Source organism: Lasioglossum baleicum, chromosome 14 (assembly GCF_051020765.1).
Source record: "Lasioglossum baleicum chromosome 14, iyLasBale1, whole genome shotgun sequence".
Classification (NCBI taxonomy): domain Eukaryota; kingdom Metazoa; phylum Arthropoda; class Insecta; order Hymenoptera; family Halictidae; genus Lasioglossum; species Lasioglossum baleicum.
The window spans coordinates 12,348,427-12,369,902 of NC_134942.1; the positions used below are offsets into that span (position 1 = coordinate 12,348,427).

The following is a 21,476-nucleotide window of genomic DNA, read 5'->3' on the forward strand; positions in this document are numbered from 1 at the left end:
ATACTGTAATGTACTTAAATGGTAATAAATAAAGAATATATTTACAATAAGTTAATGTGTCTTTTATCCACATCCTGTACACAAAGTAGATTAAGATTAAAACTTAAGTTTTGTATTAGGAGAATAATCACACACAGTGTAATAGAGGTGGCAGGAAAATTTGGCGCCACCTCTTTCTTTATCATACTCTCCTAGTAGAAATCCGAAAATTGCGGATCATTTTCTGAAAACCACGAAAATTGAATTTTGTATTAGGAGAACATGATATCGAAGGAGGTGGCACGAATTTCAGTAGTACAAGTCAACGTCAAGCCAGAGGCCCGACAAATTTCGAAAACTAAGTAGTGCAACTCAACGTCAAGCCAGACGGTCGAAAATTTTTCGAAAATCTCGTAAATTGAACTTTGTATCAGGAGAACATAATACCGAAGGAGGTATCTGGAATTTCAGTAGTACAAGTCAACGACAAGCCAGACGCTCGAAAAATTTCGAAAATTAAGTAGTGCAACTCAACGTCAAGCCAGACGGTCGAAAATTTCCGAAAATCTCGAAAATTGAACTTTGTATTGGGAGAACGTGATATCGAAGGAGGTGGCACGAATTTCAGTAGTACAACTCAACGAATAGTCAGACGCTCGAAAAATTTCGAAAATTAAGTAGTGCAACTCAACGTCAAGCCAGACGGTCGAAAATTTTTCGAAAATCTCGAAAATTGAACTTTATATCAGGAGAACATAATACCGAAGGAGGTATCTGGAATTTCAGTAGTACAAGTCAACGACAAGCCAGACGCTCGAAAAATTTCGAAAATTAAGTAGTGCAACTCAACGTCAAGCCAGACGGTCGAAAATTTTTCGAAAATCTCGAAAATTGAACTTTGTATCAGGAGAACATAATACCGAAGGAGGTATCTGGAATTTCAGTAGTACAAGTCAACGACAAGCCAGACGCTCGAAAAATTTCGAAAATTAAGTAGTGCAACTCAACGACAAGTCAGACGGTCGAAAATTTCCGAAAATCTCGAAAATTGAACTTTGTATTGGGAGAACATGATATCGAAGGAGGTGGCACGAATTTCAGTAGTACAACTCAACGAATAGTCAGACGTCCGAAAAATGTTCGAAAATTAGTAGTTCGACTCAACGACAATCCACGCGGCCGAAAATTTCTATTTTTTCCAAAGTTTTTCTATTTTGCAATTCGCAATGAGGAGTTTAAGTAAATCACGAGTGGGATGTTCGGGAAAAATTGTTGGTTCAATAAATAAAAACGCAGATACATTTTTATATTACGTTCTCTATATTTATTGATTGTCGGTTCATACATAAAATGTTTGTATTTTACATCTACATAACTTATAGTCTTTTTTCATTTCCCCAAGATACTTAAAAATACCACATTTTAATTTGAATTCTGCCGTGAACCGAACGTGTTTAGATTTTCTTTCAACTTGATATATTATGTAAATCAATGTACAAAATTATTCCGTTTATACACGTATAAATTAAACATAACGTAGAGTCTAAAGTAATGATTACAATAAAAGTTCGATTCTAAAAGAAAATGCATCACTTGTACGGTAGTCCAATAGTATTAGTTTTTAAAAATTTCAAATAATAAATCGTTGCCGACGGTTTCTTGTAAATATTTGTACAATTCCAAAGGCGTGTTCATGCTAATTAAATATAGATATCAAATGTACATACACACTTGTCAAAGTATGTACAACTATATTGGTATAATCATTTCGAATTTTGGAACGGATGATATATTTGGCATAACAATTAGAAAGAACGGAAATAATGAATACAAAATGATCGAAATGAGTTGAACGAGAAACCTGTTTCCTCAAGGACATCAAGCCATCAAAACAAAGGAATAAATGGATAAAATCTATTCAACCTTGATCGAGGCATTGATTTTATTGTTTGTTAATAATAATGATGCAGCACATTTTTCGATTAAGGTAAAGGTGTCCATTACTCAGTCTTAATATCATCGAAACGCGAATTAATCACCGAAAACCAATATTACACGTCACTCTCACTGTTCGGAGCAGCAGGGGCCGTAATGGCATCGGAATCGTCAAGTAAAACACCTCTGCATCCCTTTACTTCTCCGTTATTATCGTTATTTCGAGCCGTTAATATTAATGGACGTAAACGTGGATCGCTGAGGCCGACGATGGGAACAACCAGACAGAGAAAACGCGCGAGGGACTCGTGGCTATAATTGAATAGACACAGCTGTGCGTACTACGTGTTCGTAAAACATTAATGACCTATAGCCGCTGACGATCGTTTCGCGTTATTATTCCTCAAAGTCAGTGGCCAGCCGGTGTGTTTATCCCAGCATTTTCAATTCCCTTGATCGCGGATGAACCCGGTGCTACATCGACTAGAGTAGAGCGTAATGGCGGACAGGGATTCAACGTTCCATTGCCTCCTAAAATGGGACTGACCTTAGACTTAGACCATATACAATATTATTAAGAAGAATATAGAGAAAGAAGCCATGCAAGAAGACAATATTTATGATATGGATTATGAAGACTATAGATACTAAATGTAAAATACTTACTTGTGAAACGATATATGTATTTGTATCACGGTTCTGTTGTATGTGACTGACAAATTTGATTGTTGAGAGTAACTCGTGATAGTTTTACTCTCGGATGGACACGTCCCTTTAGAGAGCACCACTGTATTTGCATACCTAGCTACTCGACAGAATTGGATCACTCCCATCGCTAGTTTCCCGGTCGTTGCGTGATGCCGTGGCGATCGTTCGTTAAACGTGTGATTACGCGCATCGAAACGCTTCGGAGAAACTGGAAAGCCCCAGCGCGGCGTCACGATGCAACCGGGATTACGAGCCGGTGAAAAGGAGGTGGAAGAATATACCAGAATATACCAAAATATACCAAAATATACCAGAATATACCAAAATATACCAAAATATACCAAAAAATACCAGAATATACCAGAATATACCAATATATACCAAAATATACCAAAATATATCAGAATATACCAAAATATACCAAAATATACCAAAATATATCAGAACGTATCAGAACGTATCAGAACGTATCAGAATATGCCAGAATATACCAGAATAAACAAGAATATACCAGAATATACCAGAATATACCAGAATATTCAGGGAGAGCCGGATCCTGTCCCGTTCAAAAATCCCTGAAAGGCATAATCTCCTCCCGATGGTTTTCGCCGTGTGTTGGTTCGCGCGCGCGGATCGTCCGCGGAAACATTCCTCCCAGTTTTCTGCAGGACAAGCGCGATCCGATGGAGTCGTTTCACGGTGGAAATCGCCGGACATGCTTTTTATCCCCGCCGCGCCGGCAGATAATTTATACGGGAATAATCATATTTTTAATTGGAATGGAGATTGTATTCGGTTACGGCGTTAAATTATGCGGTGCTATACCAACACTTATTTAGCCTTTCGTAATTCGCCATACTCTGCTTCGCGCTAATTGCTATTGACCCGAGGCGTTTGCTCGTTCTTGTGTGCGCGAGATATGGCGGTGCACTTAACGAATATTAATTGGATTTTTCTTTGATCGCTTTGGAGCATTCCATTCTTCGTTGGGAAATGTGAATTTCGAATTTTTTTGGGGACGTTGTGAAGGTTTGTTTTTGCATAATTGCAATTTTTTTAGGTGATTGAAACATTTTTTGGATACTTATTGTTTTAGGTTGTCCCTAAAGTTTCTTTCGGAATGTGTATCTTTAATGTTGCTGAATAGATACAAACCATTGCGATAATCTTTATATTAATGTTTCAGTACTTCTTAACATGAATTTGCATTACGTGCATGAATCGAAAACCAATATTAAATACAAGCATGGGTCTAAACATCATTGACGATATTTGACACATTCTTCACGTAAAGAACAGTTGATTTGAAACTTTGTAATTTGTATTTTTTAAATTTAATATTAATTCATTCGATATTGTTCTCGAGGTCCGTGTCGAGAATACAAAAATAATTGATACAAGTCTTCCACATGATTCCGTACAGCTAAACAAGCTTCTGATGCTTTAATAAAAAAATAGAATAAGAACTTTATCCCCTCCCCACCTTTTGGAACCTATTATGCTACTCTATCCGTATCGACATGCTGAATACGAATACAGTAGTAGCTCCGTAACTGTCGCAAAGATGTCTACCGTAACTGTACAAGTTTTATCCCCGACAGCCGAGCCGGCGTTTAAAGATGATGGCGTAAAGGTGAAATGTCCTGACAAGGCTGAAAATCTGCGACTCTCACCCTTAAGTTCTCATCTATAAATGTATGTAGCTCATTGTTGACCGATTTTGATCAAACTTTCAGTATGCATTTTTCAGTAATCAAAAGCGTCACATAAAAGATCAATCTAGGCCGTGATTGCTCTCAAAAGTCCTATTTTTGCGTTTCATAAAGCTGCGACAGCTACACGATGCCAAATAATGCAAACAAGACTAATCAGAAAAGGAAAAATGTAAATAAAACGGGTTTTTATATGTATTTGGTTCCTCAAAACAAATATAAGTTCCACAAATATAAATTACAACAAAGTTTGAGAATTACATTTAATATAATTAGTAAACAACATTGTTTAAAATAAGTAGCAGTCAAGGAATTGTCTTTTGAAGTAGTGATTCTTTAAAATAAGTAGCAGTCAAGGAATTGTCTTTTGAAGTAGGGATTGTTTAAAATAAGTAGCAGTCAAGGAACTGTCTTTTGAAGTAGGGAGTCGTTGACAACGAAATCGAAAAATAATTCGGAGTGCAAAAGGTTAAGGGTTAAGAAAGGGTTACCCTTATGTAAATTGTTCTATCACTTTGAATAAATCGTTATTTATATTTCTGTGACAGGATCGAGGATTAATTTGCGCAGCTGATGATCGAGAAGGATTATACCCATCACTACGCGACACATCTGACCAGCCTAGCACGAAGGGGAAAACTGGTCCCGGACCCGGTGCTTATGACGAGTTAATAGATTAATCGTTAGAAACGACCACCCCCGCAAGATAACAAGGACCATTCCGAGCCGAAGCGGTTTCGACGACCTAGACCTTCGAAGGACGTCGATAATTTCCGGTTTCACGAACGCTCCCCAGCTCATTTACATTCTCCCGGTGATCCCCGGCGATCTACGCGCCTCGAATGCGCTCTTTCACGGTGCCTGCCCTCGGAATTCGTTCGAACAACGATTCCCGGTAAAACGATTCCCCGGGCACTCATCCCCCGGGACACCATTCGATTGGGAGAAGAACGAAATCCAATGGCCTAGAACGAACTGCTACGATAAAGTAATGAAACCAAGCCTGTTGGCCAGCGGTGAAGTTCGCTGCGGTCTGCACGTGGTGTAATTCTTTGTATCGTTAATGTTTAGGACGGAGTAAAATATTGGGCTGTTCCAAGAGATCTTTTTGCAAATGTGCGTGTGCTTAAAGTTGGTGCATGACGTGGCCACGTACAGCTTGGCCATCTTTTCGTCGGTATTTTATTATTTCTTATGGTTATACACGTTGATCAAAAAGCAAACTTGGTACTTGGGATTTTTGGGGCAATCTAATATTTTATGATTAGTTTGCGGAAGTTTATGAAATTTGCAATTTTTCGAGACGATTTTTAACACTGAACCTACGACCATCAAAAGTGACTGATGTGTATGGTATTGTAAAAATAACAAGATTCAATTTATTTATACCAGGTCATTCAGAAAGTTCGTAGCCTGACACATAGATGATATTGGTAGCAGCAAAAGTATAGTTTATATTCAGTATAGTATATATAGCATTCTAGTATACATAGTTTATATTGATTCGTTCTGTTGTATTAAATTGCTAAGTTTTTATCATTTTTATTAGACCTATACGAAACATTATGGTCATGCTACTAAACATTAATGCTAAATAAAAGCCCACCTCAATTACTTGCAAATCAGTGTATTTTCCGATAAAAAAAAACTATACAATAAGAATCTCTTCTTGCGAACGTTCACAGTCAGTGCGCAGAGTATTAACAAATGTACAAAATGGTGGACACATCATCATCCTCTCTCTCTCTCTCTCCTTTAGGATCGTCTATTGAAAAATTCTTTTAACCCCTGCAAGCCCTAATTCATATCACTGGCCAAAAAGTGTTCTCCCAGTATTACAAAAATATTAGGAAACTATGGGATCCATTTATTTGTACAATTTTTCTGTACACATATACATACATATATTTTTATACATATACTTAGTACACACAATATGTACTAAACAAAAAACTTTTAAAACGTTTAAGAATACAATTACACTTTTGACATAATTATTTTTAACCCTTTGTTCTCGCATGGTGAATCTGAGGTGCCAGTGAAAATTTCCATACCAGAATTCGAAACAGTTTTAATATTATCAAATTCGTCTGTAATCTATAAATTGTAAAAAGTTCAACTGTTGTGTGTGTATGAGAAAACGGGTTCAATTCGACGTGCACAAAGTAAAAAAGATTACATAGAATAAAAATAATCTGGTTTGAAATTTCTTGATTCTCGAATTAAAATTGCTTCGAGTCCAAAGGGTTAATCGTACAGAATTCTCAGCAAAAATAATTTTTTTTCCTTTCGTTTCGTCATTTGATCACAGTTGAGCCGCTCATTTGTCAAATCAACTAACTCCTTAATACAAAAATTGATAAAATAATACAAATGTACAATTTGGAAAAATTCTTGTCATTTCGTGGTATTCAGGAAAATGTAAGGACAGCTTAATTAATTGACTATAATCGAATTTATAAAAAATTGAATCGAGTGTTTTAGTACCAATATTTAAAAAATTCAGAAGGAAGAGTTAGTCGTTTTGGCCTACGAAGGACTCATTCAACGTACCTACATTTATTCAAGTGAACATCATTTTGAACACATACATCCTTCCATTAGAAAAAGAACAATATTTAATTCTAAATATCAAAATTTGTAGACTTATTCAATAAAAACTGAGCAACTGACGTTTTAATTATATCAGATGATTGCATAATTTCGTGCCCGATTTTTATAGATATCGCAAACTGTACTGCACGGCGGACTGTAAAAAAATTACATAGTCACCATTCTTTTCTACCATTAAAGAACAATGGTGACTATAATTGATTAATAAAGGTATTGTCTTTAAAATTCAACCATTGAGTTTTATTTTCAAATCGTGCACGAACTTATGCAATCATTTGATATTTGTTACTTAAACCTCTGTATTTAAGTAAGAAGATTGCCCAATTTCCACAGCAGAGACACTCGAGGTCCATAAGTACACTTCAGCATAATGAGTTTGAAGGGGTTGAAGAGGACGATAGACGTTCAGAAGAACGACGAACGCGTCGCTAAATCGCAGAGTTCCTTGCACGTGATAGCGCAGGTTGGAACTGATCTCTTCTAAAAGTACAGTAGTGCTCACTTAAATCTAAATCGAACTCCACTCTTCCCCCACCACTTAGTGCCTCGAGCTCAGCGCAACCTTATCTCGGTAGACAAGGAAAGAGAATGAAACTACTAAAGGAAAGGAGACCGACATACTTCGAACAATTGCAGCGAACGTAAACGGTAATCATGCAATAAAAAAAAATTTCAAATTCAGTAATTTTGATCCTACTTTTTCAAACGTAACACCAGTGAACTGTCGAGACTTTTCCGATTAAAATGAGTCCAAACACGACGTAAATCAGATAGGTTTCATAGACGATGTGAATAACAAAATGGAGGACATACGTATGCTTACTATATACGAAGGCTATAAAAGTGGAGCGATTTACGTCGTGTTTGGACTCATTTTAATCGCAAGAATCTCAGCAATCCATTGGTGCCATGTTCAGAGAGGTAAGACAAAAAGTACGCTCGCGGCATCCTTTTGTAAGTTCGCACCTGGACTGTCGATGCTCAACTGATCGCGTCTAGCCCGCTCTGAGAAGTGTTTGACAAGAACTTGATTTCGGGATCCCAAACTTTGTAAATTTAAGCGAGCGCTGCTGTATCAGCTAAACGCACGTAACCCCTTTAAACCCAATGTCGTAGAGATTCGGTGAGCTGGATCGCGAAAATCGACGAATTTCGCGTTTACATATCTTGTCGGGGATCGAATGGGAAGACGATCGGCCGGTTCTAATAATATCGATCAGCCGCAGCACAGATTCCCCGGTACCGGAAGTCACGCTGCGTCCCGGCGAGGCCCGCTACATCCTCTGTACACGCACGGGACCGTAATTACGCGATCATTTTCCCCGGTCAACAGCCTTGTAAATCTTCCGCCCGGTTCCCCGTGAAGGACGCCGCCGCTCTCAGCTAGGAAAAAGGGGAGAAAAAGACCTCGGAGGGATAATTTCTTCGGCAAATGGCGTTGTAAATTCCGTTGGTGCATCGCTGCGCCGTTTCTGCCCGAACGGTTCTCCAGTTCGACCCAGGAAGTCGCGTGTTATCTCCATCAATGAACGCCGAGGACTCGATGCGTTCCGATATTGGTTTTCATACTGTTAAGGGGTCATGCTTAGTCAACAATCTCAACAGAAACCTGATTCTTATAGGAATTCTTTCGGAGTTTAATGATCTTTCTTCTTCAACGAGTAGCTTATTTAAAACAGCCTTTTAATGCAAACGCGTGGTGTATACCAACATATAAATAATAATAAATAACAACAGTGAATCATTGTCATATTGTACCATCTTCATTATTATTGTCCATTAAAGAACGTTAAGAAATATCGAAAGATTAAATGTTTGGACCATATCTGCATTAAAGGGGTCACATGTTGTATAATTTGTAATAATTTTCTCTGCAAAATCTTATAAAATAAAACGAACAATCTCGTTCCAGAAATTATTTTAAGACGAATTCCTGAAATGACGTTTCTTTAAGGTAACTAAATATAACTCATCAACTTCAGCAAAGAAGAACTGTATCACAGTGTTTGTCAATTTAGATAACATTGAAATATTCGCTCTCATTTGAACCGTATAAATTGAATCATGTCAACAAAAAATCATATTAATAAGCACCATACCTAAGACTTCCATTAGATATTATCAGCTTGAACATCATTATCCTTTCTAAAAAAAATGGAATTTTAAGTTCAACGATTCCAATTCAATTACCTAGAAACATCGAATCCTCCGTACAAACAAGCGCACTGCTCATTGCGACATAAAACAGAACCGAAGAGCTTCGTTGTCTAACGCACACCAACACGTCCATACCTACCATTGATCGTTCCACGGCAGTACAGCGGAACAATTAAACAACTGAACATCTAAATCGAGCAACATTACTCGTGGTCGAAGACAATCGAGGGTCGAAGAAAAACGTTCCGATTGTTTCGCGATCGGTGCGAGAGGCCTAGGAAATCAGTGCTCGGCTGATCTATACACTTCCTTTCCCGGTTGCAGTTCGTTTCCCGGAAACATAACGAACCTCCTGTAGCCCAGGAGGGAATCACGATCAGCAGACGGTATTATAAATTCCCTCTTCATCCTCGGCGGCGTTCGCGTCGGCGATCTCTGACTGGGACAGCGCCAGCTTCACGTATCCCCTATCCTTCTCTCTGGTCCCATTCTTCCCCCCGGGTGGTGGTTTTTCTTCGGGTGGGCTGGCGATCGTTGGTTCGCAGATCTCCGCGTAGATCTCCTCTGTCTTCGACGGCGGGGTCGATGGCAGAGGCGTTAAACTGTCCCTGACCTTGGAGTACGGCGGATCCAGGTCCTGCTGCGTCTGAACTTCCAGCACACTGGTGGATACCGATCGTTGAACCTGTTGTCTCGAGGACGGCGACGCCTGCAGCAGATTCGTCTCTGATTCTAGGCTAGCGTACCGCTCGGACCTCATGCCGATTTCCGGGCGCACAGCGAACGTGAACGAGGCCGACTTCTTCGCTGGATTTCTGCTCCTTCCACCCTGAGCTATCCTCGAGATCCGGTCGAGGAAGCTGTGGTTGTTGCCGCTACTCGTCCGACTATTGCTACGGTCCCGGATCGTCGTTCGCTTGATGTGCTCCAGACCCTCTTTCAAACTCTGCAGGATCGGCTTCGCCTCGGTCTTCGATTTGATCTCCTTCAGGTGCAACTCCTTCAGCGGGCCGTTTGTCAACGGCGGCTTCGGGGGCGCTACGCGTGGCTCCGTTGCTCTCTGGTCCAAAGCTCTTCTGCAATGCAAATGGATATTCATGGTTCTATGGTGCGTAGTGGAAGTGGCTGAACTTTATAATTCCCCCTCCCCCCCAACCCCAACCTATTATACGTCATTTCTATGTCACACATATTATACAAAATTGCTGCACCATTATTTAACATTATTAGATATGTTCGTGTCTAATCAATTACTAAACATTCAAGTATTGTATAAGGTATTACATCAATCTTATACCCATAAAATGAAAAAAGTGATAAAGAATGGAATTATTCTAGGTCAGAAGAAATGTTTAATTTTCGAGTTAAAGTAGCTTCAAGTAAAGTAGCCTTCACTGTTATGAATAGACAGCGGTTCTTTATGCAAAATAGAAATTTGAAATAGCACTCTACATTAAAAGTTTGAAAGAGTGAAATAGAAATTCATTGCCTTTCTTAATATTTTTAATAGGCTGAAGATAAGTATAGTGTAACTAATGTTTTTACTGTTTCAAATTACACCTACACATTTGTCTTACAAATGCATAAAATCGGCTGTCGTGAAGCAGGGTTACGTAGAACCAACTGTTAGAAATAAAAGGTCGTAATGCACAAATGCACGCATCTCTTACCTGCAAGCTGAAAGTAACCGTTGCATCTTGGGTGACGCTAACAACCGCGCTTCCGAAGGACATCCGAGGCGCGCCCTTTTAACTCTAGGCGCTGTTGGCCCTGTTGCAACCAACTCGAGAAGTTCCGGGACCGTGGAATTCGGCAAGGGTCTCTCGGGTATCAGCGGTACCGCACAACCTAACACTATAGGGCCTCTGGTCGCACCTTCTAGTTGCATCAGGCCGCTATAATCGCGTGGCAGTGGTATGGGCAACGGTCCAGCAACTAATCGTACCTATTAATCAGATTTTAATCTCGTTGGTTAGTAATTTGGAGGTGTAAAGTGTTTATTGGCTTCGTTAGGATATCATAAAAATTTAACGGTTCCGATTAATATTCCGTATTTTTACGCGTTCACATAAATACACGCTACTGCAACACGATAATTAAGACGCTATTTCATACGTCGTGCGAAACAACTATTTTTTTTATTAATTGTGATATTTTTTTTAGCTATGAAAGTGAACATTTCAAAGATATATTAGGAATCGTATCACTAAAAATCTTCCTATAATGATACTGTACAATCACCGATATTAGCCAATATTAACAACTTTCACAAATCTTTTAAAAATATTTTTAGTAGCTCAAAGGTATATATGTACATTTCACTAACACTGTATAGCAATCTTCTACCAATTAAAGTTAAAACTGTTCAAAACAACAAGTTGTATTTCAAAATAAAAATTTTCTGCCTGAATTGTAATTGCATTAATTCTTACTATCATATAATAGATCTCCCTACTGTTTTCAATGTCATCCACTCAATTTTGTCACAAATGCATAAAATCCGTAGTCTATAATTGTAGTGCTAAATACATTAATTAAATCCCACAATGAATATTGCGTGAAATAAAAAACGAAATAATTAAAACTTGCCAGTAGACTTTATGTGAAATAAACATTGTTTGCATCAATTTTTGAAAATAGTAACCAAACATAAATCTATAACAAAAATGAGCACGTGCAATTTAAAACAATGAAAATATTAAAAAACTTTAAGAGTATTAATATATTATTTTCACATCAAAATTATCAATGAAGAATATAAATTTATATTCAGCTCGTGCGTCTTGCAATTGATGCACAAGCTTTTTATTTTACATAAACATCCGGAGTCTAATAATCAGTAATAATTAATTTTTCAACTGTTTTAAATTTCACCTACTTATTTTAGTCATTATTGCATAAATCCGTAGCCTATTATATCAGTAAGGTAACTATGTCGAATTGTTCGAAGAAAATGGTTCGCAACACTCACCCTCAGGGGTAGATCCCTTCTGGCCAGCTGATGAACTCTATACAACACAGCATCGCTTCCGGTGTCGAGGCTTCCGCTCTGGCAAGTAGCGTAAAACTCTCCCCTCGCGGAAAGCGGTGCGAATAATTCGTGCCCGTGGGAGTCCAAGCATTGCGCATACTGATCTCGTTCCGATGACCTTGAACTTTTACCTTCCGGTACGCCGCTAGCGACGCTGGAAATGCCGGTGGACACTGGCGCTCTCCTCGTGTCCTGAAAAACCGCGGCGAGTCGCAGAACTTCTCCCGCTCGGACTGTCGTCTTGGTATAGTGAGCTCTTAGATTCCCGTTCTCTGCAACAGAAATTTACATTTACCCATAAAAACGTAATTAGTCAATCAACCATTCATAGATCCGTAGACTGCGGATCTTTATCCGCAGGATAAAGAAAACTCCTGCGGAGTTTTTTTTACATGAGGACGGATTAATCATTGTTACATTACTTCTTATGGGAAAGTTGGTTTGCTATACGTACTATTCCGTATAAGTTCAAACATCAGGAACGGATTAAGGTCGTATACCAAGGTACCACTGCACATTGTACAAACAATACTTTAAAAAATATTGAAAAATATTTTACATTTCCGTAAAAGTCTGAACTTGATACGTGTCGAGTGTCTCCTCTCCTTCGGTTGAATTCGCCGAAGCGACCTGCCCACTTAAGTATGCGCTACCTGTATTCGCAAGCTAGTTTCGTGTAGCCACGAAGTCATCCCCGAGCAAATACGGAGTAGCGTTCAATACTCGGTAGTAGTTCGCCGTGTCCCCCGAATCACGCGACGTTAACAAGGGGGATGATGTAGCAAACAGACTGCACGCGAACACGCGATAGATTTTGACGCGTGTGCTCTCGGGTTAAGACTAATTTCCCAGTCATCAATAAAATTGGAAGATATCGGGTCTCGCGCGAATCCCCCGGCAAATCAAAGACGCGAAATTACGCGATACATATGTCTAAGAGAGAAAGAGATACCCGGGCACCGCGACGCCCATAGAAATCCCCTTTCACGCGCGACCATAATCGTTATAGTACATAATGGCATAACGCCCGTGTGTATCGTAAGAACCCCAACGGCTTTCACCGGTCCGCATGCCTATTACGTTACGTGCCCCTCACCTACGTTTAAACGCACGAACAAGCGCGCCGTAGAGTCGCATTAACAGACACATTGACATTCGTGTCACGGCCAGTTGCTCTACCCAAGGGAATAATCCGAACCGCGGGCCATGCGTGAGTGCACGCACGTCTATACGCACGCACCGGTTTCGATGCATTGTCACGTCCTAGACGAGTGACGTACAAGCCGACAATGTTATCCTCGCCACGGTTTTACGCTTGTAGCCTGGCGTCCAGGACATCGTGTATGTCGCTCATTTGACGCGGCACTGACATAACTAAAAAATTACCGGACACCGAGAAAGTTATGGCATGGTGGGTAACGTTTGAAAACCGTGGACCGTGGAAAATCTTTTTTCGGAAATGTTTTAACTGAAGTTCCGACGAGAACGGGTATAGAAGCGCGTTCCTGAAAGTAATAATTTTATTTCGAATATAATGTAATATTTTAAGAAACATTCTGGGACAGTTTTATCATCAGACTGCGGATTTCATGCATTTATGGCAAAAATGAATATGTGCCGTTTAAAGCAGTGGACAGATTAAACGGATTTAAAAATATCAATGTACTCGTTTCAGCTAATTAATATCATTAGAGAAAAAATTACATTTCTATTTGGCTCCTATGTTGTACAATTTATGAAGACAAATTTTGCATAAAGATCCGCAGTCATTGATGTTCGAAGAGTTCTAGATTATTGTAACAAATACTGTTTATTCTCTTTATTGTCTTGAAAGTGAAAGTTTTAGTTCGGATAGAATAAAATAGAATAAATATTTTGATAAACATTCGCCTGCGGCAGATAGTTTGATCATTGATATCCGAGGAGTTCTAGATTATTGTAACAAACACTGTTTATTGTTTATTGTCTTGAAAGTGAAAGTTTTAGTTCGTGTAGAATGAACTATAATAAATAATCTGATAAGAGTATTCTCCTGCGGCAGATAGTTTGATCATCGATATCCGAAGAGTTCTAGATTATTGCAACTGTTTATTTTATTGTAACTGTTATTGTAACAATTGGTAGCACTCTAACAACAGTAATCTAACGATAGTACACAGGTCAAGGTAGGAATTATAATAAAATAATAAATATTTAATAAATATTAATAAATAGTTGAACAAACTGCGGTTTTCAGAATTATTTTTTTTTAATTTAAAATTGTAAATAGCTTACCCATTTTCGAGTGAGTCAGCGTGTAAGCTCTGAGAGGTTTGGCAAGTAGAAATGCCGGAACACCAGCTCGAACCAAAGCTCCTACTCTTCTGTACACCCTAGCACTTCCGGTGCCACTATTGTTTGAGACAACGGAGAACCAGCCTGTAACAAAAATATGAAAAAATAAAGTTATATTGATTGAATTGAGATCAAGCTTTCTTTATAAATTTTCCAAATGCTAGATTCTGCACATGCTAACAGCATGTCTCCGTTTTTGGCGAGCCTTCATCCCTTAAATGGGCCTTCAAAATTTATTTCAAAAATACAATTACATTTGTTTAATAATCATCTTTATAGAAATGGTAAGTAGTAAGATCGTAAACTTTCAACTAAATCTACAAATATTATTAATAGTTACACATTAAATAATTATTAGGATAAATTTGAGTGTAATAAATCCGAGCGCTGTTGTAGAAGGGAAAATCAAATTTTATTTAAATTTCTAAAATATATAATTTTAAGTTTCATGCATTTTCAATAATTGAAATATTACGGATCTGAAAATAATGGCGATAACGATTTTGTCCGATATTAAAGCTCGGTTAGGTTCGCTGCTAGTGCGACCGACCTGCCCTTTATAACAAGGAAAGGTTTGCCTTCGTTTGGCATGGAATTTTGGCACCAAACGTTGCAAGCAGATACCGAGTTTAATGCGGAAACAGGTGGCTCGGTATTTTCTCGGAACATTTGGTGTTAAATTTCCCACATACGCATGTTCTGGTACAGATTATCACCTCCAGAAGCGTTTTATTCCCTTTACGCCGTATAATAACGCTGTATGAAAGTATAATAACGCCGGCCACTAAAACCTCTTCAATTATCCCGACAATTATCTCTAATAATTTGATCGAAATAACAGAGTATCGGCCTCGTCCCTGGGGTTCCCAACAAATCTTAATAAACAGCGGCATTCGCAGCGCGTCGATCGCAAAGAAATCTCATCTTGGGGTGGCAGGGAGCAACACCGCGAGCGTTACGCAGCGCCTTTAAATTACTCGTATGAAAGCGAGCCTTAGGATCTCGTTAAACGAGCTCATAAACGTCGCAGTTCATTTCATCGGCAACCCGCGTCTCCTGGCTCTCCGATCGTATTAGCAAAGTGGGTCGAATTGACATTGTGACTCGGCAAAGAAAAGTATAATAAGGAAAAACCTCGCGACGGGAGAAGGGAGGGGAAAAAGGAAGACAATAATTCAAAGGAGACCCCGGCTTGGAAGGGCTTGGAGTTTAACGACGACGGAGCTGGTTGAACGTGAGTTTATGAAAGGCCGGTTTTTCTTCGGGAACTGGAGCGCCGTTTCCACGGCGCAACGGTAACGTTAGTCACGTCCCCGTATCAGAATGAACCGAGAGAACACGTTAACGAACCGCGAGCCGCTTTTACGAAACGAGACGTGGAACGACGGCGAACACCGGGCCTGACACGAATGCCACAGCTTGCGTGTCCTTCCACCGAGAAAGCGAAAATTACCGTGCGCCGATCGAATCGGCTAACTGTACACCTTTTCGGCGGGAGACGCGCCCGATCTTACAGCGCACGGTGGTTCCAAGCGGCCAAAACGCAGACTAAACTCATTATACCGTTGAAATGTATCATTGAAATAATAATTAACCCTCTTTCTATCACACTGTGGCCATTTTCACTGAAATCTTACAAAACAAATCATGATTAAAATTATTGATCCTAAATAATACAAAATCGCGTGAAACAATTTAGAAAATACTACTCCAAAGAAGGATACAATTTGTAGAATCAATCAGAGTAAATGTTGAGCATAAGGGTCACTTGGGTTACCTTTGCTTCATTATAGAGGGGCAGATTACTCAAAATAAAATTCGATTTTCTCTCCTACAGCAAGGTTTACTCCGATTTTGCTCGATATTTACTCTCACAATTAGAGCAAGACTACGTCCGCTCTTAGTTATAATCAAAGAACAGGAGTGGACTGAGCCCGAAATACAAGACAGTCAGGAGAACTCTTAAGAGACTGCTCTTAAGGGCATAGGAAAGGGCTTACAGTCCTAGATGAGCGGTTTTTTAGTGGGTATTGGGGAGACCGAACACTCGTCTCTCCAGAGTCCCACACAACCCCTTAGAGGTGTACGTAAATATGTATTTTTTCCGCTCATCTTTAAACTAGAAAAAAGGTCCGCTTTTTGTGCGACCGACCTGTCCTCCATAACCAGGACAAAGTTTGGTCTCAATGTGCCCTCCATTTGGCATGGTAACTTGGAATTCAAAGAATTCTCTGTAACACTACTAGTCTCTTTGATGAAATTGTTATCTTTATACACATATGATAAAGTGTAATTCAAAAATGGTGTAAAATGTATATACAAAACTTGCGTTATATAGAGGGGGAAATATTCTGATGCAACCATTTTCTGTATAGGTGAAGGCATTTCGGAGATTTCATGGTCACCTTGATTTCCTTAAATGGAGCAGCCCACCTCTTGTATCGTGAATCGATAGTGTATCAAATTCTGCGTATAAATGTATTGACCTTTACATGTCCTAAACCTAATAAACGAGATGTCCCAAACCTAATAAACGGTGCTCTAATTAATGTCCCTCAACTTGAGTGTGGCGAACACATACAGAAAATTAATTCTATCGACTCCACACTTGCCAACAAGCGTTCAGTGACTTGTGAACGGTGGTGTAGGTCCGGATCATATGAGAATTACGTTTTGTCCCGAGTCGGATCACGTAACATCAGACTCGATTCTATTGTTTCGGGTCAGGTCTATGACCGTTGTAGCCTAGGTCTGGACTAGACCTACATTGCGTTAGGAAGGGAACTAGTTTAGGTTTGTTAGGCAAATACAGCTGGCACACTCAGACTGGTCTAGGATGACATTAACCTTCTATGTATACGGTGTCATACCTTTGAACGATTGAAAAATAAAAAAATTTCTACAATTTTTATGAAAATTGTTTCTTTAAAAAACAATCTACATGTACATATTACTACATGACATTTAAGTAGCATTTTCTGAAAAATTGAGTTAAACATCTTGAACTAGACTGATGTGGCAGCCATTTTACATGGGTAACAGTTATTATATATTTTATAATAAAATTCTTTTAATATTCAATAGCAATATTTATTGACTACTTAGACAATCACTGAGATTGGTTGGAATGTTAAAGTGTAGTCGTTGTGCCTATTGCTTTCCAAGTGAATTAGAAAAAGGGTCAGTTCTTATGAATGATCAGAAGAATAGGACTAATGGATCCCGTAGCTTTTAATTAATAATTTATTGTCGATCTAAAGAATACATACACGGTACTCCTGATAATTTATAGGGGAATGCAAACACACATCTGGCGGTTGTCCCGACTCTACGTACAATGGTGGGCCCCGCGTATGTATAAATCGCTGAATCGATTTGCAAGCGGTTTACATCGTATTTCAGCCATCTTGAATTGATTTACAGCTAGTACTAATGCGCGAGTTTCAATGATTGTTCCATCCTTTCCGCGAAACGTCCTTTCTACGAACGTATTAACGTGGGTGTTTTATCGTCGATCCGGCGCGTCTGGTTTTATGAGAGACGCAGAATTTATCGCCGATTAACCTCGTCTGCGTGACTAGATTAAATTACAATCTCGTTTTCGAAGACAAAGAGGCGGCGAGCACCGCCCCTGCAGCCAGTTATAGTAAACACTTATGCTAACGAGATCTCACGAATTTTCTTTTCCCTTCCTGTTCGAGCTGTTCGGACTTTGGCGGTTCTAGCACGAGTGCCATGGGTGTAATAACTGAACTACGAATTAACTTTCATTTCATCGAAATCATTGAGATAATTCCGATATTGCACAGAGATCTTCAGTGCCCATCGTTATATGCATAATTAAATAAATCAAATGAGATTTTTTCCGAAATCTATCCATACATTTAATAATTTTCTTTTTCGCAATTCTTGAACAATTGTCTGCATCCCTACAATTACATTAAGGATCCCTCCTAACCCCAGTTTCATTGAGATCATTGAGAAAAACCTGGCTTACATAATTATATAAATGAAAAAAGAATTAGGTAAATTAAATAAATTGAGAAAGAATTTTTCCTAAATCTACCAGAGTGAAGTAATCTTTTCATAGATTGAATAATCTTCTTTTTCTCAATTCTTGAAAATTGTCTGTATCCTTACAATCACATTAATGATTCCTTCTATCTCCAGTTTCATTGAAATCATTGAGAAAATCCTGGCTTGCAGCATTAAATAAATGGAAAAAGAATTAAGTAAATTAGATAAATTCAGAAAGAATTTTTCCTAAATGTACCAGATTAAAGTAATCTTTTCATAGATTTAATAATTTTCTTTTTCTCAATTCTTGAAAATTGTCTGCATCCTTAGAATCGCATTAACTCACCCTTCTAACTCCAGTTTCATTGAAATCATTTGGAAAATCTCAGCTCTGCATGCAGATCTGCAGCGTAATCGTCGGTAACCACAAGTCGTGAGGTATCTCGTATACTTCACACCAAGATCCGTTGTTCAAGCACTATATCCAGATAAGAGGAGACCTCTGTACGATGATATGCATTAATGCATCGGCGTCCCGGCCTGTTCTGTTACGGCTACCTGGTACAGTTCCGTCATTAATATTCGATTAACCTGCGCCCCGTGAGCGTGTCTCGAACAATGCAGTCAAGAGCACGTCCGTTGCCATGTGTTTCGGCTGCTGGTCGAACCGAGAGTCATCTCCGTTTCTTTTTTCTCCGGTATTCAAACGATCTCCAATCACGAATCGGATGAATTTTGAAAAGATGTAGGTACGATTCTATGGAAATCGACGCCATGAATCCCACGACTTCTTATACTTCTATTCAGACCTGCAGAACCCCTTTATCTTCACACCGAAAATTTTTACATCTCATTTCTGAACATTTCGCACGTACAATTTAAATTTAATTTGATTGTTTTGAGATTACGAAATTTACATAAACTTGTTTTACAGCCTCTTTTAGTAATAATACTAATGCTACATCACACGAATTTTCATAAACAACTTCTGTACTTCATTACTTGTTTCTCTACGATAGGCGATTTATTTATTACTCTTCAATTGTTGTATGGAATATATTTGTTGAAACATTTCGTAGCACTTGTGAATGTTGAATGTAAATGTGCAAAATTGAAATATTATTAACCCCTTGCCGTATTTTAACGAGCCGCACTCGTCATGAAGATTTCGAACAAAGTCTGACAAATATGAATGTTACGCCTTTCTTTTTAATTAAATACGTACTTATTAAATATTGTAAATATTGTACTTAAATACGTACAATATAAAGCAAGGAACATATTTAAAAGATTTAACCCTCATCCCCTCTATCCCTCCTGTCTCTTGCAATATATGTGAACAATTTTTATTTTGAATAAAGATCCGCAGTCTAGTAATCAATATTTAAGCATTCAAATAAATGTAGTCATATAAAAAATATAAATTTCTTGCCTGTTCTACGACATTTTTCGGGATAAAAACGTTTTAAACACTGTATCTATAAAGAAAATGATACGGCAAGGGGTTTAGTTTTGTTTACACAGTGTTTTCTTTCAAGTATTTCCGTAACTGTCGTATCGTCGGGTCAGCCGCGCAACAATTCTAGTAGAGGTGCTACCGCATAGTGTTTACTGCTCGACTGACTCCAAGGGGATACCCCCAGTGGTGCGGATAAAATTTTGACAGTTGCGGTAGAGACCTTAGAAGTTTCGAAGTAGGACTGTGTTCGGCAATTTCCGATGGCTCACCCAGTATATTTTCACGAACGCGATTATATCGCTAACCTTTTGCGTGGTGCGCAATGCTAACCAATTACGTTAGTCGCAGAATTACGCAAGGAGGAACGTTGGAGTCCGTATGCTAATCGTAGCGGGAAATGAAAAGGAAGAAAAAAAAGAATTGGGGTATAGCGATACTAATTAGGCAAACGTTGCCAAATGCATACCGATCCAGATCATTCAGATCACTCTCATTATCTCGGAGGTCAGGGCAAGCTGGAAGTAAGAATGAATTCCAGCCGGTAACTTTCACGCTGCGTAACGCGCACTCTCCTGTCTCTCTCTCTTTCCCTCTCTTTCTCTGTCTCTTTTTTCTTCATGCGTGTACGCAGGACACTGTGTAATACACGCGTACGCACAGATGCGCGGAATTGATGCTACCCGGTATCGTGTCAGTGTTAAAAGCAGGAAGTCGGATTAGAAATTGAAACTGAAACTCATAAACCGGTTACTTTTCAATTGGGGCTTACTGAACGCGATTTCGAGACCATACGGAAGCGATCGATAATAGAATCGAACATTCGGATTGGATTTTAATCGGGCATCTTCGATCGCAATCTCAAAGCAATCTTGGGATTGCGATTGACTATGCATATTGGAAGATCAAGTGAAGAGAAAATTTATGAATCCGGAACGTCGACTGGAAATTTCATCGCGTCGATTCGTTTCATGGTCCGGATACTTATTTATGCAGTCGAAATACGTAGATCGGATATCAATTATGGATAGCAATCGGTTATTACTGGATTCTATGCATTCTTTATGCAAGCGAGTGGATGAAATATTAAACGGTAAATACGTTAAAAGAATTTAAGTACAGTATTATAAGATTCACAATACATATATGTAAGTCAATAAGAGAAGAATACATACAGTGGGTGTAAATAGTATTCGTACGCCCTTTAAAACAGAATAACTTTTTTATAATTGTTCAAGTATGACCTCATTTTTTTCTAATCAGTTAGAAGCATTGGTTTACGAAATGATATGCAAAACAGATTTTACGAAAATTATAATTTACAAGGTTACATGCAAAAGTAAAAGAGGCATCTTTTAAAACTTTTTTATTTGGGCTCTCTTGATGAAAATTTAAAATATATGTTTTGTAGATCTTTGTTAGTTATACACATACTGAAAATTTCATCGAAATCGGTTGACGCAGGAAAAAACGACACGCATGAAACTGATCAAAAGTCGTGTAAAACTACAATTTTTACCATTTTTAACCGCTT

General features: G+C 38.7%; 2 protein-coding genes across 2 annotated transcripts in view; one reads left to right on the plus strand and one right to left on the minus strand.

Moving 5' to 3' along the window:
• LOC143215961 (uncharacterized) overlaps positions 1 to 6,368 on the plus strand; it is an 86,704-nt gene extending 80,336 nt beyond the window's left edge. Inside the window, exon 4 of the mRNA XM_076438608.1 lies at positions 4,883 to 6,368. Coding sequence (XP_076294723.1) covers positions 4,883 to 5,014 — 132 coding nt within the window. The 3' untranslated portion in view covers positions 5,015 to 6,368. The remainder of the gene's footprint in view (positions 1 to 4,882) is intronic.
• The window catches only part of LOC143215955 (uncharacterized), a 90,062-nt gene continuing 69,476 nt past the window's right edge, over positions 891 to 21,476 (minus strand). The window contains exons 3-6 of the mRNA XM_076438601.1: positions 14,410 to 14,553; positions 12,076 to 12,407; positions 10,775 to 11,049; positions 891 to 10,180 (exon numbers count right to left, since the gene is read on the minus strand). Of these exons, the coding sequence (XP_076294716.1) occupies positions 9,481 to 10,180; positions 10,775 to 11,049; positions 12,076 to 12,407; positions 14,410 to 14,553 (1,451 nt within the window). The 3' untranslated portion in view covers positions 891 to 9,480. The remainder of the gene's footprint in view (positions 10,181 to 10,774; positions 11,050 to 12,075; positions 12,408 to 14,409; positions 14,554 to 21,476) is intronic.